Raw genomic sequence first — 27,217 nt, forward strand, 5'->3', positions numbered from 1 at the left:
GCGGGGCTGCCGAGGTGCTGGTCGAGCCCGCGGCGCCGGCGGCGGCAGAGCGGGATAAGCGTGCCCGGCTGGCTGCGGCGCGGAGGCGAAGGTCGGGGCTGGCGAGGAGACGTGCCGAAACGCGCGTGTTGGACGTGGGGCTAACGCCATAGCACGTAAGTGATGTCCTCTTCGTTATTGTTATTTCTTAAAATGCGGGATAAAGCAGCGAGGTGTCGGAGTGGTAGGCGCAGTATGGGAACAGAAAATGGGGAGCTGTGTCGGCTTTGGGCATTAGGAGGAATTTCTTCACAGAAAGGGTGATTTGATGTTGGGGTGGTGCAGTCGCCGTCCCTGGGGGTGTTTAAGGAAAGGCTGGACGTGGCACTCAGTGCCATGGTCTGATTGTCGTGGTGATGTTCCGTCATAGGCTGGACTCGATGATCTCAGCGGTGTTTTCCAACTTAATCGATTCTGTGATTCTGTAGCTGTTGAAATAATACATGTCTGGATGAAGAGCACATGGGGTTGGAGAGGCAGTTCCAGAGGACAGCTAGCCACGCTGCCCATTGCCTCCATGCATGGTCTTCACACAGTCCTGCATATGTTGTCTTACTTCACACGATCTGTGGGTTCCGTGTATGAGGCTTATTTTGGTTAGAGATTTTTTTTTTTTAATTTACTGAAGTCTCTGTAGCTGCTCACGCAAACTACATGTTGCTGGAGATGACACAGCTTCCAGACTTGTAAATGGTGACTTAGCAAGTAAAGTTAAGCACTGAAAACATGAGAGTTACCCTAAAAATAATTAATAGGATTCTCTACTAATAAATGTTCATTACTTTTGTGCTTTTAAATAAGCTTGTGTGAAATCTGTTGAGCTTTAGAGCTACAGATTATGCCTGTGGTTTATGTTTTGGGCTCAATAACCACTAACTCCTACAAAAACATGTCTTATCAGTATGGGAGCGATTGGAATAATTCCAGCTAGTAACAATAAATTACACTTAAAAAGCTAGAACCAGCCCTCTCCTTTTTTTTCTATTAGAAATACATTATCAGCATTAAAAAAAAAAAAAATAGAGCAAGTAAAAATGCCTGTGTTCTGAATAGTGACAAAAAGTGTGTGACTTTTTGCACCAGGCACTGAAGGTGTGTGTGGATTTGGTTCTGAGCTAAGTTTTAGATTATTTGGTAGGACACTTAGGACAAAGCAGGTATCTCCTAGTGACTGCCTAGAATTGTTCATAATTGTATTTGGTGAAAGTTTTAATCCAGTCATTGGGTGCTTAGGTGAGGTCTGTCTAGTTAATGATCTCAGGGGTTCTGCTGTGTGGCCTCCAAGGCTTGAAGTAATTCACAGGACTTCAGCTGCTCAAGCCAAAACCTTCTAAGCATAATGTTAAGCAGTCTAAAGGGGTGTACTGTTGTAGGCAGTATTTGGGGCTTGTTATTTTGGAATTAACTACCTGATTATTTTTCTTAACTTTGTTTTAGGTGTCTACACTCGGGAGAGGAAATTGGGTTCCCAACCAAACTCAACTGCGTTCATGCAAACTTAAGTAGTGCATCTCTAAGAAAAATATGGATTTGGGATCACATTCCACTTTAAATGGTAAGCAGTTGCAAAACGATAATTAAATAACATAAAATGTCTGCTAAGTGAAAAGACATTTGGACACATTTATGTCCAAAGGTGAAAACTTGTCTTGTTCCATAACTTAAGGCACTCCATTCCTCTTAGGTGTAAACTTTAAAGAATGAGATTTGCTAACTTGAAAGATTGGCATATTCAAAATTGGCAAATTCTCCATTAGAATATAATGATGGAGATTTTCATTTTTCTTCACATTAATGTAAGCTTTTCATTCTCCTCCTGGTAAGGCAAAGTCTACAGATGTGGACAGAGTCACAATATAGGCATTAAAACTGGAGCTGATAACACAAGAACACTGAATATTTTAATGGAGAAATTTAGTAGCTATTTTATGATCTTTAAAGAATTGGTAATGCTGCTTAAAATAGTTTTGACAATGGTTTACACAAGTGAAGTATTATAATGGTTTTTTAAGACTCATTCAAAACATCCTGCATTGGCTCACATTCCACTTGCAGAGTATAGATTTATTAGTTTACCATTCTATATTTCCAGAAGGGTTGCCTAGGAACAGTTTTCCCATGAGCCTCATTAATTTTAACTTATGACACCTTTAATGTCTGGCCACCTTTTTATCTTGGCAAAAATCAGTCCAATTCATTCCTTGGGGAGCAAACAAATATTTTATATCCTGCCCCTCCCCTGTTAATAATTGAAAATGGTAACATGTAATAATAAAACCAATAGGAACCTGACTACTAAAGGCACCATTTTACAATGCAATTGGATTTTTTTTAAATACAAGACAGCACTATTGTAATATTTTAATAATGTTTCATACATACTCGCCTATTTTTTTCAGCCCTTCATAGTGGTGAACAGAGCGGGACCCAATGCCACACAATCTTTTGATTTTTTTTTTTTTGTGGTAGGAACAAGTGGCAAGGACAGCACAGATCAGACTGTTCAAGGAGACAAAACATAAACTCCCCCAGAAGGATTAGCTGAGGTGTATTTGTGGCACACCAGATTACATTTGCCCTCCTCATTTTGAAAGCTGATTGTGATACAGAGTTTGCAAAACAATGAGAGAAAGACTTTGGAATGAAACTGAAGAAGAGTAGATTAATTAAATTGTAAATGGACATGTGAGTTGAACCGTTCTCAGTTTATGTGATAATATTAGGAAAAATGCATTACATGAACCATGTTCTTCAGTTGGTTCCTATTGGTGTGGAAGGTGGTTGTTAAACATTAAATCAGAAGAGCATTTGTTATCATATCATGCATAAATTATAAATGAAAATATATTTTTTCTGAACAACCATAGTTTCATTAAGTAGCCCTAGCCATACAATAATATGGTCATGTTGGAGGCTTAACTTTATGGGGTTAAATTTAAAATTTCGCCTGTAGCTTTTTCATCCCTCTCTGGTGTAAACAACTGTGTATGCACAGCGTGACGTGATGCACCTGTGGCTGCACGTCTCTCCTGTTGTAGCTTAAGCCTTGGCCCTGCCACGGTCACCTCGCCCCGCTCGTTACCGTGGAGATGCAGTCGCAGGGATTACGGTGCCTTTGGAAACGCTGTTTCCAGGCTGCCGCGGCTCGGGGCGGGCGCGGCCATCGCGACGCTGCGCGGGGGTGAAAGCGAAAGTGCGGGGCTGGGGCGGGCCCGCGTTCCGCCCGCCTCTCGCGGCCCGCCCTCCCCGCTCCGCTCCGCTGCGCTCCTCCCTCCCATGAGCGCCCGAGCCGCCCGGCCTCAGCATGTCGGAGAGTTTCGACCGAGCGCCGGGTGCCGGCCGGGGCCGCGGGTGCGGCGCGCCGGAGAGCGGCGGCGGGGCCCGGCCCGCGGGCAGCGCGTCCCGCGGCTCAGGCTCGGCCGAGGAGCAGCAGCACCAGCCGGGCGGCCTCTTCCCGCAGCAGGAACCATTGCGGCCTCCGAAGACGGCGCCCCTGGGCACCGGGATGGCAGGTACGGGCTGCTCTCCCCGCTCTTTCTTTTCGCGGGGCACCTGCGCAGCTCCCCGCCCGCCGCAGGGGCTCCGCCACCCGCCCTCGGGAGCGTGGTCCCGTTCCCGGGTGTGCGATGCGGGCACCGCGCTGAGGCCGGGTCAGCCTGGTGAGCCCTGGGGCCGGCGGACACCTGGGTGACTAGGGAGGGGTAAGAGGAAGAAAACCAAAGAGAATCATGTGATGCCCTGTGCAGTCAGCTCAGCACCTGCTGACCGATGCCCAGCCTGTCCCTCAGCAACAATTGCCAGCTCCTGGCCAACTCTCCCCCGGTTTATATACTGAACGTCACATTCGGTGGTACGGATTATCCCTTTGACCAGTTCGGGTCAGCTGTCCAGTCTTTGCTGCCTCCATGCTTCTTGTGCATCTGCTCACCATCACAGCATGGGAAACCCATGTTATCGACGCTTGCCTCATACTGAATCCAAAACACGGTGCTGTACTAGCTAGCAAGAAAAAAATTAACTCTATCCCAGCTGAAACCAGCATACTGGGTTATGGACCTGGACCAGGTAAAGGTGTCATGTTGTATTGCAGCTGCTTGCAATACTCTCTGTTTTCCCCCCCCTTTTGTGCCCCCACATCTGAGTGTACTTTTTTATCCATCTGTTAATCTGACTGCAGATGGTCTCAGACTTCCCCCACTGAAGAATTCCAGTCTATTTGCAAAAAAATAAACCCAACCCAACAGTAACACAAAGCAATGTTTGTTGGTCACGTTTTTCAGGTAGGTATCAGGTTCTGTTTTCAATTAACTTATGAGCTAATCTGTAAAGAAAGGTTTGGAAAATAGTGTTTTAAAAACAGTTCAGTTGGATGTTGTGGTACATGGTATATAAGAACAAGAATAGCCAAGTGTCCTTTCAGCATTTTGTTGAAAATAAGTGTTGGTGAAAATCAGTGATATCTGTCATTTATTTACCTTCCAAATGTATCTTGTATCTGTATCTAAAATCAATGAAAAATCACAGGATAATCAGATAAGCAGATTTACTAGTTGTATAGGTTAACTGTTAAATAATGTGTTTAGATGGAAAATAAGTTTTTTATCCACTTCTCCTGTGTTTTTTTTGTTCACCTGCACAAGAGCACTGTTTACTTTCCGTCATGTAGAAAGACATGTGGAGTGTGCTTAAATGAATATCCACACCTAAGAATAAAAAAAAAACCTATGCATTTAAAGGAAGTATATTTATAGTAAAACCATACTTTAAGTTAAAAAAAGGAAAAAATATATATATATATATTCTGTGTTTACTCTGTGTGAATACATACTAATTTAGTGATTTCTAAGAAAAGCTGTTAACAAAAATTTTTCAGAACACCTGCAAAAGACGGGAATTCCATCTGGATCTCAAGATAAAGTTTCAGTTCTTGATTCTGGACCAGAAATGACTGAACCTCAGTTAGCTGTGGATCCTGTAGTAACATCAAACTTGTCTGCTAAAGCACCTGAATTTTATCCATCAGGGTACAACCAGAACTTCAATCAGAATTTTACAGTGAGTGTTTTAACTTCATTCTTTAGTATGAGCCAATTTACTTGTATTCAAATTAATAATGTTTTCTTGAAATCTTATATGTCAGATAATTTGAATTCTGCATTTGCTAAAGTATTGCAAATAATCTGAATATAACCTCCTGAGTTGCAGCCAGGATATTAAGTGATATTGGGTGAATATTATGATGTACATGAGCACCTCTGCTGTGAAATATTTTGCCAAAGCTTGTTGCAGATAACCATATTCCTTTTTGACTACACCAGGCATTGGTTGCATACAGTATGAGAGTAACCTGTTCTTTTGGTGACTACCTCTGTTGTAGTTACATCTATACTGCATTTTAAATAAAAGCATAGCTTCACTCTTATGCAGAATTCACAGGGAGAGAAAGCTTGAACTTTAGCTTCTCTGAGCACAGGCTTTGCCTTTCCTGAATTTCCTCTGCCACAGGTACCATTCCTCATGACTGCCTAAGCTAGTGTAGCATCATGTGTCATCAGTGGCGTTGTATCACCAAAGGGCAAAAAAAGTTAACAGTTACCTACCAACACACCTAGTAAGAAATGTATTTCCAGCCAGACTCAGATCAATTTGTAGATGCGTCATGTAATAAAAGCTGGTACTTCTGTTTGCTGCTCCATTGTCATCCACGTTACTGCTTCAGTAACTCTACTCCAGGGAAGATGTCTGTGAATTCTTGGTATATCCTTTGTTATGCAAACAGTCAGACTCTGGTACTATATCTAAACAGATGGGAACTTTTACAATTACAATCAAGTGATTAAAAAAAAAAAAAAAGAGGGATGCTGAATCAAATTGATTTTTGATAACTGGTAGAAAAATACCTCATTTGAATGCTGAATATGGTGGTTTGGTATTCTGAAATCTTTTCCTCACCAGTAAAATTGATGTTACCTTAGTGTTACCCACTTTGCCTGTTTACTGAATGTAATTACTGTCCTGTATAATAAACCCCACAGCCAATATACAACTGTTAATGCCAGTGTGAGCGTGTTTTGGTGAATTGATAATCTAGGAGAAAAAATAACTGCTTTGCCCCAGCACTGGTTACATGTTTTCTATAAATAAAGTGTTTCAGTTTCAAGACAAAGAAAAACCCAAACAGCCTTTCCAATAGCAAACATAGTGCACTCTTAAAACTGCAAAGTTTCAATGCCAACAATGTTGCTTTTCAGCTGTTTTGCAAAAACACACAAGCATGTGGGAGTGCCTGGTTGCTATGTTGTTGGAATATGCTATGAATGTGACTCATCTATTAATAAAACTACCTCTGAAAATGTTAGGAAAACATATTGCAGGGACTTTAATCTAATGAGAATATGATACACACAAAGCAGTGGTATTTTTCTTTCATTCTTCACTATTAGAAAATCTGGGTTTTTTAGTTTAGTAACTGAAGTAATTTTATATACTGGGCTCATTTGTCATAAAAATAAAAAATTTAGCACACTTTACAGTTACACTGATTTTGACCATGAGTTTTAAAATTTGAATCAAAACAAAGTTTTGAGAAACTTCTTTTTTTACTTAAAATTAGTACTTAATAGGTTCCATTTGTAAAGATCCCTGAATTTTTAGATCTGAAATATTTTATTTCTCTCATAAAATACACAGTTGTTTTGCAATGGCAAAATAACATTTATTATTTTAAAAATAGTGTTGATTTGTTGTTTGATTGTGCATCATTATAATTACTGTGTCTGTCCACGTAACATTTGCTATTAGGTCAGTAATTTCCAGTCTTTCCAGTTTTTGATGCTCAAAACTATCAATTACCTGTGAAGATGGTTTAAGGAGTACAGCTTACAAGGTTTTCTAGAATTTTCAGAAAAACTTTACTAGGACTTTGAAGAAAGACCTCCATGGAATTCTCTGTTTGCATGCAGAGTCCAACCCATAGAAATTGTAGTTGTCTGCTGCAGAACTAGCAACTAGATGGGTTTGAATTGCCAGTAGGAAACACCAGGTTTGTTCCTTGGAATGGCTGCATGATAATAATATGGCTGTCGCTGCATCAGATGGGCATAATGACGTTCTTACTTCATAGCTTTAGGAGTGAGGTTTTTGTTGTTTTAGGGTTCCACAATCCTTCCCTCCTGCTTTTTTCTAACTTCAGTAATTTCCATCAGAAGACCAAACATGAAAGTGCCGCTTAATCTCATTCAGCATGAATAGGTGGTTTTAGTCTTTTTGGACTTGGGTTTGCAATAACTTTATTGGAAACTTGTTGAGTTCATTTAACTGAAAGGACAAAAAGCTTGTTCCTAAGAAGTCTGAAGAAAAATCAATATGTTGTTAAGTTATTGGTGACTAAGTTCATAAGTGAAAATATGAATTTACTAGATAAAGGAAAACAGCAATTGGTACATATTAAGAAACTGAGTAAGAGCAGATTTGTCTCATGAATCTTTGCTATAGACTTTCTGTTTTATCTTTTTGTATATCAGAGGAGTTCTAGTACCTATTTAGCCTTCTACCCTTCTGTATGTAAACTCATGTACTGACACATAATAAAAGAGAGGAAAATCTATAATCTTTTCATCAGTTACTCTTTTGTTGTGAATAATCCAGGACCCCATCCTATAGCTATCAAAGATTTGAGAAAGAAATTGGAGCACTGACTTAATGGAGCAATTATTGAAATTAACAGAAAATCTCTAGTTTACTTTTGTGGCTTTAAATTATAACTTTGTAGTGATGTGTAATCTTACAGGTTTCTGTTAGCCAGCTCCTCTTGAAAAATAATCAAGAGCCATTTGCTTTGTTTTCCTTGGGTTCATACATTGCGTGGTTCTACATTTATGTTAAATTTTAAAATCTGACAATGAGACGTGCAAGTACTTTATTTCTAGAAGCTAAATTTAGTTCTTCTTTAAGGAATCAATTATAAATAATTTTAATAAAGTTGTATATTTCTGAATTTCCAAAGTACTCATTTTTCTTTCTCATTTGTTCAGTTCCCTGGCATAGTTACTGAAACCTAGACTTCTTTTGAAGTTGCATATTTAGTACAGGTAGATGAATATGGTACAGAGTTTATTTCTGTGTTTTGCCTCTTAATTACAAACTGAAAATAAGAGTATACAAGAAGGACACTAGTATGCCAAATGGCACCTGGGATCCCTTACAACACAAGGATGTTCTCTAAGACTGGATTCTTGCCAAGTGAGTGTGAGAGGAAGATACCTTCCTCTCTGCTGAAGGAGGATCTTGTAACAATCTGATGGCTGTCAGAAGGAGCAGCTTCTTTTACTAGCTACAGCAATTGCAGGCTCTGCAGCCTGGCTGGAGAGTTTTCAGACAGGTTGTTTGGAGAGATGCTAGTTCAGCTGTATGTGATTCTGCTGCAGTAGCTGCACAGTAACAGTTCTGTGGAACAAACTAGTTTTAAATTTATTGTACAGAATTCCTACTGGGCTGTTTGAAATTGCCTTATAAATGTTGATTTTCTTTAGTGAAGCAGAGTATGTAGCAAATCATACATAGGCCTGTTAGCCTTTACTTTTTGGATTTTTAAGCTCCAAGCAATTAGAATCATAGAAAACTTTAGCTTAGAAAGGACCTTTGAAGTGCCCATGCTCCAATCCTCAGGTTGTCAAAGGCTTTATGTAGTAATAATTTTCCTTTGTTTACATAAACCCATATTTTTTTTCGTGTTTCTGGTGGGCAACATTAAGTTATTTAGCATTTAGTGTTATTAACTGGCATATCTTCTAGTTAAATATATTTTACCTCTGTTACACTGATGTATGTCCCACCTCACTAACTTACAACATATCTGAATGATTTTGGAAAGTCTACTTTTTTACCCACACATTCTTCACAAGTCATGCAATTAATATCAGGATGTAATTTTCAACAATGTGTATCTTGTATTTCTCATAGCTCATACCCAGCAAGAAATTTTTCACAGATCCGTGTTGCTTCTCAGTAGAGGAGAGATAGGCATTTAGAAGACAAAGAAATTAAAAATCCCTATTAAGGGAGTAGAAGGGGAGGGGGACAATATAGTTACAACCCTTGTCAATATATTTATGTACACTAAGTAAAGAAAAAGTGTTTTATTTTAGCTCAGCTTTACCGTGGATACCCTTTAAGCATTTTTAAATGGTAGAACAGTTGAGAATTCTGATTTTCTTTACATTACTCTTATGTCTTGAATTGCTAACTGTAAGCCATTTTTTTAGAAGTGCCACTTAAGGCTCCTTCTTGCATTTCTGAAATATATGAGGTGATTTACACAACCTTTTGTGTAGTGTGACAAAGTTATTTATTTGGACTGTGTTACTACTAGTGACATCACGAAGGATGCTGCTTTCTTTGCTATTCTCTTCATATACCTGCATTATAATCATCTGGAACAGTGTTGATTTTAGATACTCTCACATAGATTCATTTCTGAATGGACAAAAATTCTGTTTCATCAGTGGGAGCATAAATATCAATAAAGTGATCGTGGGTAGCCCCTCCTCTGTTTAGAGAGCAGTTGTGTTTACTGTCTTGTCTGGTTTTAAACCTCAATAGCTGTAAATTAATGCAATTCAATTTGAATAGTTTCATTTCATGCCTTGTAATCTTTAATCTTTTGTCAAGAGATAAAAATACTCTGACTTTAAAATAGCAGTTTTTCTGATTATACTTCTTAGATGGGAACAGTACTATGTATTTACTGTATTTCTCTAATTACTCTCACTTCTGCATATTTTTGAAGCACTATACACACTATCTAAGCCCAAAATACTTTGTTTCAAATTCTTCCTTCTTTTAACTTCTATGGTTCATAAATCCACAGTACAGTACAAGGAATGGGTGTTGACCCTCAGTTTGGTAGTTCTACCCTTAACAGATAAACTTGGTTTGTTAGTTAATCTTGTAACCAACTTGGGAAACTTATTTCTTTTTAATCCATTTTTAATGTATTGTCCTGGGAGACCCTAATGTCTCTAAAAATACTTTGCCCAGTTCTTAAGGTGATTGGAGGCTTCTGAAATCTACACTCCAGGAGATGTTGGGGTCTATGCTCTGTAAAAATGTTGAAGTGAACTGTGTAATCCAGTATACAGAGACTCAAAACTCAGGGCTGTACGGTTATTTCTGGAGACAGAAGGTGTAACAATTCTTCAAGGTTGTTTTTAAGGAGTTGCCATATTCTTTCACTTCTACAGGATTCGTCCTTTGAAGATAGATGTGATGGCTATCTGACTCTGGCAGAATATGTACAAGACTTCCTAAATCACCTCACGGAGCAGCCAGGTTGTTTTGAAACAGAAATAGAACAGTTTGCTGAAACACTGAATGGCTGGGTTATTGCAGATGAAGCTTTACAAGAACTTGTTGAACTCATCTATCAGCAGGTAATGTGTTACAAGATGGACATTATGCCTCTGTTACCCAGTGTCCAAGATAGGCATTCCAGTATTTGTTACATTATTGTATCAATGTAGTAATTTAATGCTTGATATTTTTTCCCTTTAGACTGAAATATATAGGGAAGGATTTTGCTCAGTAAATTGAAATGGTAGCTCAGATTTCGGATGCCTAAATTGGATACGTTTTCCCAGTTTGCTGTTTCCTTTGTTCTGTGTTTGTATCTCCTGGGTAGCATACTACAGTTGAAATTATGCTACTTAATTAAAGGAAGTTGTATTTTAATTTTTGTTAGTAAAGATTGAAGAAACTTATACAATATTGTACACTTTTATTATCTTGTGCAAAAAAAATTCTTCATAGTCCTAAGACACTTTTAATTCCTAGGTATTTAAAAAATTTAAATTCATACCTACTTTGCACACCATCTTTTGGGAAATACCTCCTTTCTGCCAGGCTTTTTCTTTATTTGAAATATACCTATTTCAGAACAACATTCCTTGGAGAAAAGGAAAGCTCCTGTAAGGGTAGCTAGGTCCAGCCCCATTGATGGCCATGGAAATGAGGACAGAGACCTTGAGCTGAACTCTGCACTAATTGGGGGAGCCATTGGAAAGAACAGCTTAATATGTGTTGCTTAGCAAATGAGCTGCTGTTACTGTCTTTTGGGCTTGCTGCAGAAAAGGAAGCCATGCTTCTGGCTGGCTCTTCATTATTTGTTGTTATCCCAACAAACCTTTCATAGGTTTGTTGCTTACAAGTTTTACCTTGAATAAAAGTAAGAAAGCAGACTTTTACTTAAGTGAAGATACCTGCAGAATATTTTAATCTGGTGTATGTAGAAGTGGAATGACTGGTTGGCCGTTGTACAGAACTGTAGAGTCTCAGGTTTCTCATTATTATACAGAATTAATGCAAATTTAATTGAGACCAGTTTAGTTAGACATGATGATCACCTGTGCTGCATTGGGCAGCATTATTTTACCCTTCTTTATTTGAACCCACAGAGGATAATTTATTGGAACGGAAAAAAGAGGATTTATGCTATTTTTAACTTCCTGTATTTTAAATACACTGACTTGCATTTAATAGAAGTCTTTAATGTTACCTCTTCCTCTCTGTCCCCTTTTAAAAGCAAAGGGGGTTTACTGTGACTTCCTCAACTCAGAAGTTCGACGTTAGTCTGAAAAATTTGCATGAAAAATAAAGCTTAATGCTGAAAAGCTCTGTTGGTATCCACAAGCATCTAATTTTAGATATCTTATGTATCAGGCTAGCATAGTGTCTAAGCAAAGCCAACTATACTTACTATTTTTCTTTCTTGAGCAGAGACTCAAGCATTTGTCTCCTGTTTTTTCACAAAACAATTAAAATTGCTGTAACTTATAAGCATCTGCTTCAGTGATACAAATTTGACCCAACTAAACAGATTTACAGATGTTAGGTTTGTGAAGGAAATTACTGAAATGAAATAAACCCATGTCCTGTAGGGTCTTCCAATCACTTCTGTGTAAGGTATCTTAGCCTGTTTATAAATAGTAATTATATACGTATCTGCTTATTTATGTCAGAACAGAGTGAAGTGACAGTTCTTTTGTGACAGTCTTCCAAAAGTTGGACACTGAATTCATAGTTTAAGAACCTTTACTTTTGTCTAGTTAATGCAGTGGATTGTTCCTGTTAGAGCAACCACAGTTTCCCAAGATATGTGTTGGTAGATTAGCCTTCATGCTTAGATTGTGACTTTTTTGAATTGGAGATAAAGTGGTATTACCAGCAATAATTGTTCCAAGAATATGATTTTGCAGTTGATTTATTGATTGATAATGATTGATTATTAAGAAGATATTTTTTTTTGTCTGTGTGTGCTACACCAGATCATAATACCTAAAATTTAGTTATTTCAATGTTTGGTGTAACCACAAGTGCAGACCAACTAATAAGGAAGATAATGTTTAAAAAATACAACTGAGATTAGAAGAATTTGTGTATGTGTTTGGATGTTAAAGTTTTTGTTTGCTGGGGGTTTGTTGGGTTGGAGTTTTTTTTGTTAGGAAAAAGTATTAAAAAGGCTCACTTTATAAAAAAAGGGGTACCTTTTCTAGTCAGAGCAACTGATTGAACCACAGCATCAAAGTGTTTTTAGGTAGTTCACATGCTCCTTACTGGAAAGTGAATTCCATTTGTCTGTCTTAATTACTTAAACTTGTTGTGTCTTCCAGAGACACTTAATTTTTTTTCCAGCAATTCTATGCACATAGAAGATTGTCTTTTTCTCTACCTGTAAGAGGTAGCTAGGTATAATTGCATTAGCAAGACTTTTTTTTTTCAAACATGTTGGAACAGCTCAAGCATGCAAACATATCTGTAGCACTGATAGATGATCAAGATGCAAAAAAATATTGAAAGATTATAACGCCAAAGGAGAAGTTTACTGAGTTCTTAGTATCCTCATTTTCTTTTGGACAGAGCAGGTGAAGTTATTTGCAGCAGAACCTCTTTTCACTGAAACTGCATCTGAGAAATAATCTGAAATTCAGATGTTAGAGGAGGCTTGAAAATGAGTGAACAAAATAAATTTCCACCTCTTTAAAGTTTTAATTATCAGATTAAAACAGAAGATTTTTTACACAATATCATTCCTACCATGTTTTTTTACATGACAAAGGTGTAGATGTTCAGCAGTAAGAGGACTTATTTTAGCAAAAAAAGGCTACATTGAGAGCTGTTACTTATAATGGTCTAGTCTTACTCTCTGATTCAGAAGTTTGCAATTCTGCAGATTGCTGGAGGATGTATGGGAGAAAGTATTTCTCTTTACTTGCCATGTTCTTACACTCTTTCCTTGGGTATTAACCATGACAAAAAGAGATTATGGAATAAATAACTGATAGACTGAAAGAAGACAACTTTTTATGATGTTGTTTGAATGTACTCATTGTTCCTCGAAAAACTGTCTTAATGTCCACTGTTGATTTTTTTGTATAAGCAGTCTGTAAGTGACTTTGAGACACTCTTCAGTTGTAGGTCACAGTGCAGAAGTAGAGTTACATGAAGACACGTGGCATAATGGTGGTTGTTTTCTTAGAGCCATAGAATTACAGTATAATTAACTTTTAAGTTCTGCTGAAGTGCATATATCAACATGCTGAAGCAATACAAAAATAAACATGGCAAATAGTAATTATTAATCATTAATTTTCTGCTCATGAGTTGTCTGATCAACATTAAGCATGGATTTCAAAAAAGCTTTTAAAAATATTTTCTGATAGCCTAATCATTACTTTTATAAATAATTTATTTTTCCATTTTTATTTTGGAAGGCCACATCTGTCCCAAATTTTTCATACATGGGAGCCCGGTTGTGTAACTATCTATCTCACCACCTAACCATTAGTCCACAAAGTGGGAACTTCCGACAGTTGCTGCTTCAAAGGTCAGTATCAGTCAATTTAAGCCTTATTCTCTTCAGTTGCATCTTTCTGGTTTGTGTGTTAACTCCTTCTGTAGCATACAAAGAGATACTTATTTAAAATATTACAGATTGAGGAGTATCAAAACACAGGTACATGCTGACTACTGAACACATGCATCTTAAAATATTTTAATATTTTTAAATATAAAAATAGGACTCCAGTTGAAGTTCTGTGTGATCTTTTGAACTGAGTATATTAGACTGATCCCCAAAATAGTGCAAATTGGAAAGTTAATCTATTTTAAAAGTATACTAAATGCACACATAGGTACTGTCCTTGTCCTTTGACTCTTGCCAGTACTTACTTAATTGTGGTTTTTTAGTTAGTGCTTTGGATTTTTGCCTGGAATTGCTGTGTAAGGTTTATTCACTGATAGGCTAACTGACTTTGTATCTATGAAATAGTTGTATAAAATCCAGAAGGATAATTTTTTTTCCGTTTCAGTTGTTGCAAATTTCCGGGGACCGCACTTAATAATGATTAGACTTTGTAGTTGACAAAAATGCAACATTTTTAAATTATTATATATCCTCTCAAATATTACTGCATGACATTTGAAGGAGTACTGTCTTGGACACTTCAGAATTCTTTAGAAATTTACCTTTTGTTTTTTGTTTAAAGACGGCTTTTTGTTTAAAGAACAGCATTCTAAGCTTTGGGGTCTTATTTGAAAAGTTTTTACTTAGTCCAGCAAAAGCGTGGTAAACTTTTACTGTAGTGCATTCCAGTGGTCTTTTATCATGAGTGGAATGTTGTGGTTTAACCTGGCAGGTAGCTTAACGGCTTGCACCCCCTCACTCACTTCCCCCACCCTCCCAATGAGATAGGCAAGAGATTTGTGGGCAGAAAAAGAAGTATTCATGGGTTGAGATAAAGATACTTTATTAGGACAGAAAAGGATGTGGATATAATAACAGTGATAAAAGAATTAGCATATACAAAACAAGAGGCACGCCGTGCAGTTGCTCACCGCCCACAAGGCCCGGAGAGTTCCTGAGCAGTGGCCTCCAGCAGCTTTCTCCCTGGTTTTATATGCTGAGCATGAGGGCACATGGGATGGAATATCTGTGGGGTCAGTGGTGTCTCCCCTCAGCTTCACCCCAGCCTCCTCACTGGCAGGCTGGGGTGAGAAGCAGAAGAGGCCTTGATGTAGTGCAAACACTGAGGCAAAAGCTAAAAACGGGGAATGCAGAAGCTGAAAACACTAATTTTTCTCTCTTTTTTTGGTTGTTGTTCTCCTTTTTTTGTTGTTGTTGTTGTTTGTTTGTTTTGTTTTGTTCTTTCTTTCAAAGTCATTGCTTATGATTTTTTTTAACTGTGTGTTACTTTGTTACTTGAACATGAAAGGAAATCCCTGTTAATGTTGCATTTTCTGCTTCTTGGTTTTGAAGCAAACCCAATGGATAACATTAATGTTAGCACCCTGAAGCTATTAATTTAAAGTTGCTTATATTTTGCTTGATAATATGGAGAAATTGGGAGCAGGGAGTGTGTGTGCAGATAAACAACCTAATAATGTGACCGTAAAGAGGTCATCTTCTGTTTCTCGACTAAGTCTCTACCTGAAACTTTGTATTTCAATTCTTAAGATTTTTCAGTTTCTCCACTTTTTTTTCAATCCATTACACAATCATTCAGAATACATTAAAATTTGTCTGGGTTTCCTTTTATCTCAAATATTTTTAATTTTGTTTTTGTACTGTTATGTAAACTTGTGTGGTTTGGCACAGTTGCTAAATACTAGAAAAATTACTTCACTGCCATAGTATGTTAATCCTATTTTTGTATTTATATTTAAATTACAGAATCATAGAACTATTGGGTTGGAAGAGACCTTAAAAATCATCTAGTTCCAAACCCCTCTGCCATGGGCAGAGAACCTTCTGCTAGACCAGGTTGCTCAGAGCCCCATACGGCCTGGCTTCAAACACAGGGATGGGGCATCCACAGCTTCTCTGGGAACCTGTCTCAGTGCCTCACCGCAGTCACAGAAAAAATTTCTTCCTAACATCTAGTCTAAACCTGTCCCCTGTTAGTTTGAATCCATTCTCCTCTGTCCTGTCACTACATGCCCATGTGAAAAGTCCTTCTCCCGCCCTCTTTGGGGTCCCCTTTAGGTACCGCAAAGTGCTACAACGTGTCACCCATGCCTTCTCTGCTCCCTGCTGAGCAGTCCCAGCTCTCTCAGCCTGTGCACACAGGAGAGCTGCTCAGGGCCTGTGATCAGCTTAGTGGCCTCCTCTGGTCTCACTCAATATGTTTGTGTCCTCCCTGTTCAGAGGACCCCAGCTCTGGATGCAGTGCTCCAGGTGGGTCTCAGCAGAGCAGAGGGGCAGAATCCCCTCCCTGCCCTGCTGCCCACAGGGCTCTGGTGCAGGATACAGTTGGCTTTCTGGGCTTCAAGCATGCACTGTCATATTGATCTTCTCATCACACCCCGAGTCCTTCCTGGCAGGACTGCTTTCAACCACTTCCCTGCCTAAGCTGTTCTTAATGCTTGGGATTGCCCTGACCCATATGCAGAACTTTACACTTGAACTTCATGAGTTGCACGAGGCCACCTCTCAAGCCTGTCAGGGTCCCTCTTGTGTGCCATCCCTTCCCTCTAGAGTGTCACTTAACACTGCTCAGCTGGGTGTCATGAATTATATATTACTGTCACTTAACATGGCAAGATAAAGAATTAATGAAATAAGTGTAAAGGCATCGAAGACAATGTGGTAAGCACCCTGAAGAAGAGCACATGTCTACTTCATTTCTTTGGGCACTGGTTCCCTGTGTTACTGTTGCAAATCCTGGACCCATATTCAGTTGTAAAAATTGTGTAACTATTAATTTCTACATGTTGTAAGTTGTTCTATTTAATTTTGCTGCATCAGATATCTCAGTGCTTCAAGACCTAATCATGTAATCATATGTTTTTCTCTAAAAGGATGCAAATCCACTGTTTCTTTGTGAAGGCCTCTCATTCCCTTCACAGATCATACATCCCAGCATTCAGCATGTAATAGTTTTCATGCAGTTCATAAGTTCTCAGTATTCCTTTAAATGAGTAGCATGTTACATATGTTGGAATGGCTACAGATGGTGTAATTGTGCTTTGATTTTTACAGGTGTCGAACAGAGTATGAAAACAGAGATGAAGCTACTAAAGGGGATGAGACTACTAGAAAACAATTTCATGCCTTTGTGCTGTTCTTAGCTGAACTTTATCTTAACTTAGAGGTAAGAAGAAAGTTGGCTGTCATGTGGCTCTTCATACATTTTTTGGTGTGTGTAGGTAAACACTGAAGTGGACTATAGTTTGAGGTGTTTTTCTAAAGGCAGAGGGGAGTAAAGTAAAAGAACTTTAGAACAGTTTCATTATATTGGGTATGTCCAAGAAATATATAAACAAAAAAGGACAAGATCATTAGAAGAGAAATGTATAAAAATGAAAGTGTAAGAATTTGGGTAAGAGCCAACCACAAACATCTTTGAAATGAAACTTTTATTTTCTTTTTTACTGGCAAAACTCCTAGATGGCTATACTTAACCAACATATTAAATGTTATTAAATGCCTAGCAGAAGCAGATCAGGATGAAAAATATGGAATTTTTTCAGTATTCAGGTGCTAATAAGAGGTGTTAACAAACACCTGAGGCAGATGTGAAAATCCTCAAAATGAGGAATTAAAAATGCACATTTTTAAAGGTACTTCTTCTGATTGTTGAGTCATTGGTGCATGCATGCATTGGTGCATGCAATCTTGTATTTAGACTTCATGCATCTGTGATATATTCAAAAATGTGTACTTTTTTTTTTTTATTTTTATGCCTGTGCATTCACCAAGTTCACTTCCTGCTGTAGCGTAGTTAAAAATACACATATAACTTGATTGTTTCAGTGGTTTGATTTAAGCAAACACTATAAAAATGTTCTGCTGGCATGAGGAAGATCTTTCTCTTCCATTTCTGGACTGTAAGTGGTCCTTGGAATCTACTTTTCACTTGCTAGATGAAAAAAATGAAGATTTTCAAAGACTTTGGAACAGGGGAAGTTGTCCGTTTGTGGAGTATACCATAGTCCTTGGAGTATGCCATTTGCTTTTAAACCATTTTCTGTAATTTTTTAATTATATAAATACTGCTTTCTAGAGCTAAACTACCACTGCTGTAGAGAATAGGCAATGCAGTGTGGAAAAGAGCATGAGGTTCTGGGAATTTGGTAATTTTTGGACCATTAGGCAGGCATTTGGTAGCTTTTCTTATTTTAGCAGAGAAACAAAATTCTAGACATGAATTGTTATGCCAGAATTGCAAGGAAATTACTCAGAGTAAGTTTTCCACTGACACTGAGCTATGTGGTGCAGTCCATGTGCTGGCAGAAAGGGATGCCACCCAGAGGGACCAAGACAGGCTTGGGAGGTGGGACCATAAAAACAAGGTCAAGTGCAAGTACTCATCTGGGCCAGGCACAAATACAGGCTGGGTGGAGAATCAGTCAGAAGCAGCTCTCCTGAGAAGGGTTTTGGGTGCTGGTGGATGAGGACCAACATAACATGCATCAGAAAATGTATGGCCAGCAGATTGAGGTAGGTGATGATCTACATGATATTTTAAGTCCCTTCCAACCCAAACCATGCTGTGATTCCATCAAAATCTGTGTTCTAAAATGGTTACAGTATTTGGCATATAGATGTCAACTATATTGATCAGAAACCAAATAATACAGCATTCAAGGGAGAAAATGTGCCCAAATTAATTTCTAAGTATTTTAAATATTGGGGGGTTTCTTATATGTTTTGCAGATTAAGGGAACAAAGGGACAGGTTACACGGGCAGAAATTCTTCAAGAAGGCCTTCGGGAATTACTGAATGCACTCTTCTCTAATCCTGTGGACAGTAATTTGATATGTGCAGTGAAGCTGCTGAAGGTGAGACAGTAGTTTTAGAAGGAAAAAAAATCATGTTTTTTAAGCTGTCTAGCTTTAATATAGGGAATAGTAGGCTAAATTGCAAATGAGAAAGTATTTATAGGGGTTTATGCATTACAGCATTAGCAGGGCAAACTACTATTTTTGTTTTCCTTAGTACCATTAGGAAATTGAGCCAGTAAAAAAAGTAACAAGATGCTCTAAAAATAAATTCAAGGCCATTTGTGTACAAATGAGCAATAGAACTGAAGTTGAGGTGCCAACAAATAAGTGCTTCCTCTAGATCTCATATTGCTGCTTCTGGTGTAGGAGAAAGCTGTAACATGTCTGAATGAATTGTGATATCTTAGGTATGCTCTGTGTTCTGAAGGACACCTGGCCATTGGGGTCCAGAACTTTTTGTGGCAAAAGGTTCTAAATATCTCTTCCTTCCTTCTGTGCTATGTCATTACTATTGTAGAAATATACAGATTTCTCTTTAATGTGGAAAATAAACCTCTTTGCTCATAACCCATAGCTTTTCTTGTAAAATTTTTAGCCTCTGTGTAGGAGAAACTCTTATCTTCACTAGGTATCATTATACCTGTAGTTGGGAAAACAGTTTAAAATAGGAATGAAGGTTAAATGCTAAACAATATTTTTCTGAAGATTTTTGATTGGCTTAGTTTTTTTCCTCATTCCTTACCTTCCTCATACTCCACTGCTTCTCAGCCTGCTCTATCTTGAATTTCATTTCTGACAGTTTCTCTTTATATCATAAACATAAGAGTAGGGACGAGAGATTTTTGTAATTTAAAACCTTCATTTGACGTTTGGATGTTTAAGGAGGTTGCTTCACAGCAAGTGTGAGATTGAGCTCAGTGAGCACATTCCCTCCTGTGGTCAGTCCTTATGTCGGCAGTGCTTCCCTGAGGCAAGGCCCACTGAAGAACCTTTTTAAGCAGCAATACACAAATCAGGAAGCTTTGCAGTGTAGTAAAGAAGAAATAGTATCTACAAATGTTGAGTTTATGTGTAGCTAGACTGGGCTGCCTCATGAAACCTTCATTTCACTACTGAAGCAATAAATGTCTCACTTTGTCTTTTCCATTTTATACGGTGATAGATACAGGTTTTTCTCTGTTTGCTGTGCAATATGTTTATTTTAATTAATCTTGATGCTATTACCTAATTATCCAGGATTAAGGTGAGACCACTGTGGAATACTATGAATGTCAAGCAAATACTGACCAATACACTTGCTTTTCTCTTCGGATTTTATCCTTTGTATCATCAAGCACCATTCCAGGCATTTTTGATCATGAAGCATTTATGCTGAGGAGATTGCTATTAGTGGCAAACTAATTATTTTTCTGATTTAACTCCTCCTGTACAATTATTGGGTAATGAAGTACCTATTGTTGTAGTAAAAAGCTTTCATCCACAGCTGCTCTAGACTGACTCCTGCTAAAGCTTTCCTGGCAGCAGTTCTAGCCTCTTACACTTTTCTATATTAAAGTTCAGGCTGGCTTCAGATAATTCTGGTTTCCTTTATATATACCCAGAAGAAATTCTCTGGCATGTGTGATGCTGGCCAAGTTGACTGAAGTGTTTCTAAAGCTCAATAAAGTATTTCCTGTTGTCATGTAAACTGGTGGAATCAGCTGCAAAGTAAGATTTAAAGGAAATAAATGATGGTAGTATGTACTTAAATCAAGTAAGATCTGACCAATGTCACTGAAGAGTTGTTTTGAAATCGTATTTCAAGACTGAAACAAGTGGCTGTGAACTTCTAGGTAACATAAATATTGGACATGAAGCTCCTATACTGTTTGTAGTTTAAAATAAACTGTTTATGAGGTCTATTAATCTGTTTAGCAAAGAGATACAGGCAGCTGGGAGTGTCAGCCATCAGGTAGTCCAAGTGTCATGAATTGTTACAGAATCTCTTAAGTTGACTGTTTATTAAGGATTTCTAATTAAAAAAAATACTAATTCCTTGTCTTTAGTTGACAGGTTCTGTTTTAGAAGATGCCTGGAAAGAAAAAGGAAAGAATGATATGGAGGAAATGATTCAAAGAATTGAAAATGTTGTGTTGGATGCAAACTGTAGCAGGTGAGAAGATAAGTTTATGTGCAGTGTTTTGTTTATATGAAAAAGAACACCTTGAAAAAATCTTCAACTATAATGAACAGGGCAAAAAAATTATCTTTGAAACTTATAATTATGAAAATTGATGTGTTGTGTGTGCAGGTCATTTTCCATGTGAAAAAAAGTGTTTTTCAGTTGAAGGTAATGTGGCTTTTTTGGCAGTTGGGTTGATTTTTGAGGTGGGTTTTTGTATTTTATTTTTAACAGAGATTCAAGTTCCACTACTCAGTTAGGTTTTTTTAACCTATTAGATCTCAATATCTTCAGTGAGTGCTTTAGGCTCTTAAAGCAAGTATATACAAAGAGAAAATAGGAGCAACTTCTTATAGTTTATAGTTATCATTTTGAATTGAACCAGCTTAAATATACACAAACAGTACTAAATATGTAGCAGTATTAAATAGATACAAATTATGATAAATGTAAAGGCAAAATGAAATATACTTTGGGGTTTGATTTTTGTTTGGTTTTTTTTTTTTTTTGGAGAGCATACCTTTTTGGCAATGTTTTAGCTTTAATCTGGGAAAAAACAAGTGATTGACTAATGTATTAGTAATATATTAGTGACTGACTAATCATGAAATTGTCATAAAACCACCTGTGTGCATGAGGTTATCTGATTCTTCTGTGCTTCATCCTCAGCTTCTTGCAAAAAAACTTACTAAAAACCTCTAGAGGGCTCAAACACTGATCTCTTGCCATATGGAGGGAGGCCAAGAGTGGCTCATAACATCTGTAGGTTGTAATTGAGCTGCCCACAAGGAGGATGAGGAAATTTTTGCCTCAGGAACCAAAATAGATGGCACAAGCTGAGGCCTCAAAGATGTAGAACAACAAACAAATTTTGATGCCTTTTCACTGGTCCTAAAATCATGAGCTAGACACAGTTAGGTGACCAAAAGGGCTTATCTTACAAGGATCCTTAGGTGCTCAACTCACTGGGTGGAAAAGAGCTGAAGATGCACGCCCAGCATAATGTGCAGACAATGTCTGTATGTTTAGCAAATTAACATTAACTGACAGGGATCCCAAGGGAGAGACATAAGTGGTGAGGTAATTCTCCCCCAGGGCAACCCATTTCTGAATTCCTCCCCCACTCAGGTAGGAACTAAACTTTGTTTATGAAAATGTGTCTGGGACAGCTGGTCTCAGCCTTGTCTTTCCAGAGAATCTAATCCTGCACCACCAGCTTGGAGCTGCTGAGGAATTTCTTTTGTCTTTCTGTGTAATAGAGTAGATAAAATGCTAGCTGCAAATACTGTAATAGGCTATGGAGCTATAAATATACATGTAAAGAATATGGAGAATCTATAAAAGAAAAAAAGGCAAAAATCAATTTGGCATCAATTTCAGCTGGGAAAATAACTGATTTTTTTTAATGTATTCTTTAACGATACACTTCTCCATAAACTAGCTTAAAAGAAGAAGGAATTTTCTCTTATTTTAGGGATTAAATGGGTGTTGATATCTAATGTACTGGGGGCATTATGTCTTACTTTTGACTAAAACATTTCATTATGATGAAGAAGACTAAAGTTAGGAGGATAGAATAGATAAATAAAATTTGAAGATAATCTTCCTTTTTTCCCCAGTATTATCCTTTTATCAAAAAGGATTGTGTTCTTTAACTTGTATTTCAAGGTGTGGTATCTCAGTAAAAATTACAGCAGTTTCCTTTTTCATGTGAGTTCCCTACTTAACAGCAGAGGAAGTGAGGAGGTTGAATATCTCATTACTGACACATAAAGCATCTAGACTTGCAGTTGTAAAATTGAATGCAAAATGATCTACACAATAGCCCAAATATTATCCTTCTTGAACTTGTTTTTTTTTGATGGATTTAACTATCTTGTATTTGCACAGTAAGAGAAAGCCAAATTTCTTGCTTGGCACAAAACATTCTAACTTTTGTAGTGCTTTTCTATTTCAGAGATGTGAAACACATGCTTCTGAAACTAGTAGAACTGCGATCTAGTAACTGGGGTAGAGTTCATGGAACAACCCCACATGCAGAAGCTACCCCTGAAAATGACCCAAACTATTTTATGGTAAGAATATATGGACATTTCAGTTCCTTAATTTCATGTGAATTTGGTTTGGTTAATAGACAATTGCATTACTTGAAACTGCAAGCCTCTTTCTCTCTGAATACATATAACTTTCTGGATGACTTTATTTTTAGAATGAACCAACATTTTACACTTCTGATGGTGTTCCTTTCACTGCAGCAGACCCAGGTATGGCACAAGTTTAGCTTACCTGTCTTCTCAATCTTCTTTAAAAAGCTGTAATTAAGTTTACAGCCTGTTGAAGAACATAAAATGTTATTCTTCAAGAATCTAAAACCTATTCAACTTAAAAGACAAAATTCTGCCTGAATTCCTGGTAGAGCACAGGATTTATTCTGCGTTAAAGAAGGTAGATGTTTGAAATGGAGAATGTGCATTTGAGTTCATATAGGTCAGAAGAACTTGTTCAGTAATCCACAGCATCTGACCTTTCCAGAAAGGCAAAAATATTCAAGTCTTCTTTTGTTTGTCCATTGTTAGCATCAAAATCAAATAAAAATCCTTGGTTTCCTTATATGTAATCTGAGCACAGCGTGGCAGAACATCATTTGAGGTAAAGACATCTGTCACAACCTTTACATTTCTATGGGAAATTGGGCATCATTCCTAGACATCCATTCATGTCCTGAGAAAACACTGCCGAAAGATCTTTTCCTGTAAATACATTTCCTGCCTTTTGTGATTTCGTTAACCAGCCAATTTTCAAACTTGATATATTTCTGTTAATTTAGCAGAGTAGTCTTCTACATTACTCCATCTCACTTTTACTTTGTCAGATTATCAAGAAAAATACCAAGAGTTGCTTGAAAGAGAGGATTTGTTTCCATATTATGAAGAAAATGGAGCAGATCTGTCAGGACCTGGAGAGCTGTATGTTTTCCTTTTTAGTGACGTATTTTTTTAATAATGTTTATTTTTACTGTGATGCTGTGATAGTTCAGACTTAGGATTCCAATGTTGACAAAAATGAAACTAAATAATGTAATTGTTACTTAGTTCTACAGTGGATGTATTTGTTCAGGTTTAAAATGGTTTTTAATCACACAAGTTTGAAACTTATTTCATGTTTATTTTACTGAGTATGGTAATTACATTTCAGATGTAATTCAGATATTTATGCACATGTGCAAACATACTTCTGCACTTAAAAAAAAATTTGCAAGCAAAATGAAGCACCAAGCCTTTAAGTGTTTGTAGAGAGGCAAACTAAATTTGTTTGACTGATGTGCATGAACACCCCAGCAAGAGATGATTACCAAATTTCCAGTGTCTTTGAAAGGGAGAAAGTATTAACTTTCTCTCTTCAGCCTAAGGACTATCCCCTTCAATTAGAGGGCTAGCCAGTCTTCCTGCAGAGCAAGAAAAGCAACCTAATGGCAAAAGGGGAAGCAATAGTTGAGAATATAGCCTGACGTTTTGGCACCAGAATATAGCCTGTCCAGTTTGGTACCATTATAAGAAATATGGTCTAAAATAAATTGCTATGAGCTTTTTGCTCACTAAAGAGGACTTTCAGACCATGATTTGACACACAAGAGCATTTTCAGTGTTGTTTTTTATGTGTGATAAGAGTGCAGGCCTGGATCAGTATTTTTTTTAGTACATTAGAAAACTTTCAGTATGTACCTAGCTGAGGGGAACGTAAAGAACATCAAGAACTGGAAGATATATTAGAGATGTCATCAGAAATCAACAAGCTCATACTAAAGGGAAAAAAGGACCCATGTGAACCTCTGCTTAGAAGAAAAATGCAAATTGAACACAGACATCTATTAAAAACACAGCAAATCCTAAAAGTGTCATGTAGAACACACGGAGTCAACCTTCAAGCACAGTGACTGTAACCTTCTTTGTTGAAGACTTAAGAAAAGCTTAGACAAATGTCTGCTGATTCTCTGTCAGCTATTTCTCATGACATCAGGGAGGAGGGTTCTTTGTGAAGCCCCTTTCTTCTGAAGGCTACACTTCTACAAGAACAAAGGAACACATGACAAATATGTAGTCTGCTTCCTCAGTGCACATCACTTTGAAGCAAAAAAACTTTCTTACATATTTTCTATGTCCTTCTTTCACATATCAACAAACAGGAATGCAGGGTTTCTATATTAATGTATTCTGTCTTTGAACTAGGATGTTCACCAATCAAAATTACACTAATATGTTATTAATTATGGTTTTTTGTAATTGGATCAGTACAGATGCATTATTAAATTTTCTGTCATCTTGGAAACTGGGCAGCATAAGATGATCTAAAAAGGTGGCAAACACTGTAGGTATTTGAACAAATCTGTGCTGCTTTGAGGTTTCTGTTTATTTGTTTTCCTAGTATCCATTATTTTTTTCCTTTCCATTCCCTTTAGGAAAATGTCATAAATAACAGTCATTTATAAAGCTTTGTTTTATTCTTGACACCTACACAAATTCTAAAAATCTGCTGGCTCTGAAAATCTGTATGTAAATCTGTACGTAAAGGTGTTAACCTTTGGTCATTTTTTTTCTCCCCCTCAGGTATTTTGATGAGATTGATGATGAGATGGATCCAGAAATTGAAGAAGCATATGAAAAATTCTGTCTAGAATCAGAACATAACAGAAAACAGTGAGATGTTATGTATTAATGTTAGTTTATTTAACCACTTTAGGTATTGTTAGAGTGAAGGGGGACACAAAACATTTGTACCAAAATGAGAAACTTGAGTTTCTCCAAGTACTAAAGTTACACAATTTCCATTTTGTTTAACAGAACCTGCCAAAAAATGTAAACTTATGCCCTGTAACTTAAAATGTTGTGTATATATCATAGTTTATTTTGTGAAAAATGTTTTTTGAACAATGTTTTGGCTGCAATAAAAATTATTTAAAAGTTATAATTGAAATTAAAATTTAATGGGGAACTGTCCCATAAAACTTCCCTTGAGGAAGAAAGGGAAAGAATAATGATCTGAATTTGCTTGCTTGTTTGCTTTAGTATATATTGGGATTTACTCATCCTATTTACCATATACACTATATCTTGCATTTACTTCCTCCACTTCCCCGTCCAAGAAGAGTATGATCCAAATAAGAAAGAAAATTTCTTTTCTGTATATCACAATCATGAAAAGTGGCTTGTGAAAGTTTTGTGTATGAGTTTTTGTTTTGTTCATTTCCTTTTTCTTCTTCTTTCAAAACACACATGGGTGAGGTCTGGACTTTTCTTTTTTCCTGGAATAAATATGTTACATGTTGATATGTGAAAAAGCAAGCAGTATTTTGGAAGTGAGATGCTTTCAAGATCTTTGGTTCAGATAAGCTTATTTTCAAATCTACAAGAAAAAGCTATTCTGTAATTTGTTGTGTTCTTCAAGGCAATAGTAATACAGTTATGTTCTAAACCATGCTTCTCAAGAGTATGTGCAGTGCTTTTTTTCTTTTGCTTTTTTTTCTAGTAATGTATCTAACATGTCTAACCTTTCCCAACCCCTGTAACTTTCTTTTATTCTTCTAATTTTATGTAGTTTGATTTAATTTTGTAGTTGGAGTAAATTCATATATTTCATAAATGTTAACATTGTGAAGCCAACTGCTCTTTTTTTTGACTCCATATAATCATGTTAGTTTTCCTAGGATAGTCCATTGTTGTTGTTGCCAAACTCAGTTGAAGTGTTTCCTGTTACCTGTTGCTGGTTAGACTTGATTAGAAATCATTACCAAAACCAAACACAAGTATTTCCCAACAGTTAGCTACTCTAAAAAACACGCATTGTAAATATGCATGTAAATAATTCTGATAATATTTCACTGTTATTTGTTTGGTTAAATAAGTTGTGCATCTGCTAGTAGAGTAAGCAGTGGCTGTTTTCTGGATGTTTATTTAACATACTTATTTAGGTTGGAGTTTTGGAAAATAAAATTTAACTAGCTTTATTTCCTTTGGTATAATATCACTACCTTGTCTTCTTGCTTTAAAACAAAAATGATATTTTATCTTCTTTTATCTTTCCTTCACTGAGCACTCCTTTCTCTTGAAAGTACACAATTGCAGAGTCGATAATCTTTTGATTCTTGCTGGAAAAATAAAATGTATCAAAATGCAGTATGCTCATAAAGACTGTATTAGCATTCCAAAGTCTTTAAACTAAAATTCAGAAACTAGAAATGTGAA

At 37.1% G+C, this 27,217-nt stretch overlaps 1 protein-coding gene across 2 annotated transcripts; it reads left to right on the forward strand.

Moving 5' to 3' along the window:
* PAIP1 (poly(A) binding protein interacting protein 1) lies at window positions 1-26,979 on the forward strand. Of its 2 annotated transcripts, XM_071425454.1 has the most exons (12): window positions 1-155; window positions 1,477-1,594; window positions 4,913-5,094; window positions 10,281-10,469; window positions 13,806-13,918; window positions 17,072-17,183; window positions 18,749-18,874; window positions 20,863-20,969; window positions 22,936-23,053; window positions 23,188-23,242; window positions 23,851-23,944; window positions 25,583-26,979. In XM_071425454.1, exons 2-12 carry the CDS (start codon window positions 1,564-1,566, stop codon window positions 25,674-25,676), a joined length of 1,221 nt encoding a protein of 406 aa, XP_071281555.1. In that variant the 5' UTR covers window positions 1-155; window positions 1,477-1,563; the 3' UTR covers window positions 25,677-26,979. The 2 variants fall into 2 exon arrangements, with proteins under 2 accessions (XP_071281555.1, XP_071281554.1); XM_071425453.1 differs by lacking the exons at window positions 1-155; window positions 1,477-1,594 and adding an exon at window positions 3,290-3,551.
* The last annotated feature ends 238 nt before the right edge of the window (window positions 26,980-27,217 follow it).

The sequence above is a fragment of the Agelaius tricolor genome, unplaced genomic scaffold (genome assembly GCF_023055355.1).
Source record: "Agelaius tricolor isolate 1412-34295 unplaced genomic scaffold, bAgeTri1.0.p SCAF_4, whole genome shotgun sequence".
Taxonomy (NCBI): domain Eukaryota; kingdom Metazoa; phylum Chordata; class Aves; order Passeriformes; family Icteridae; genus Agelaius; species Agelaius tricolor.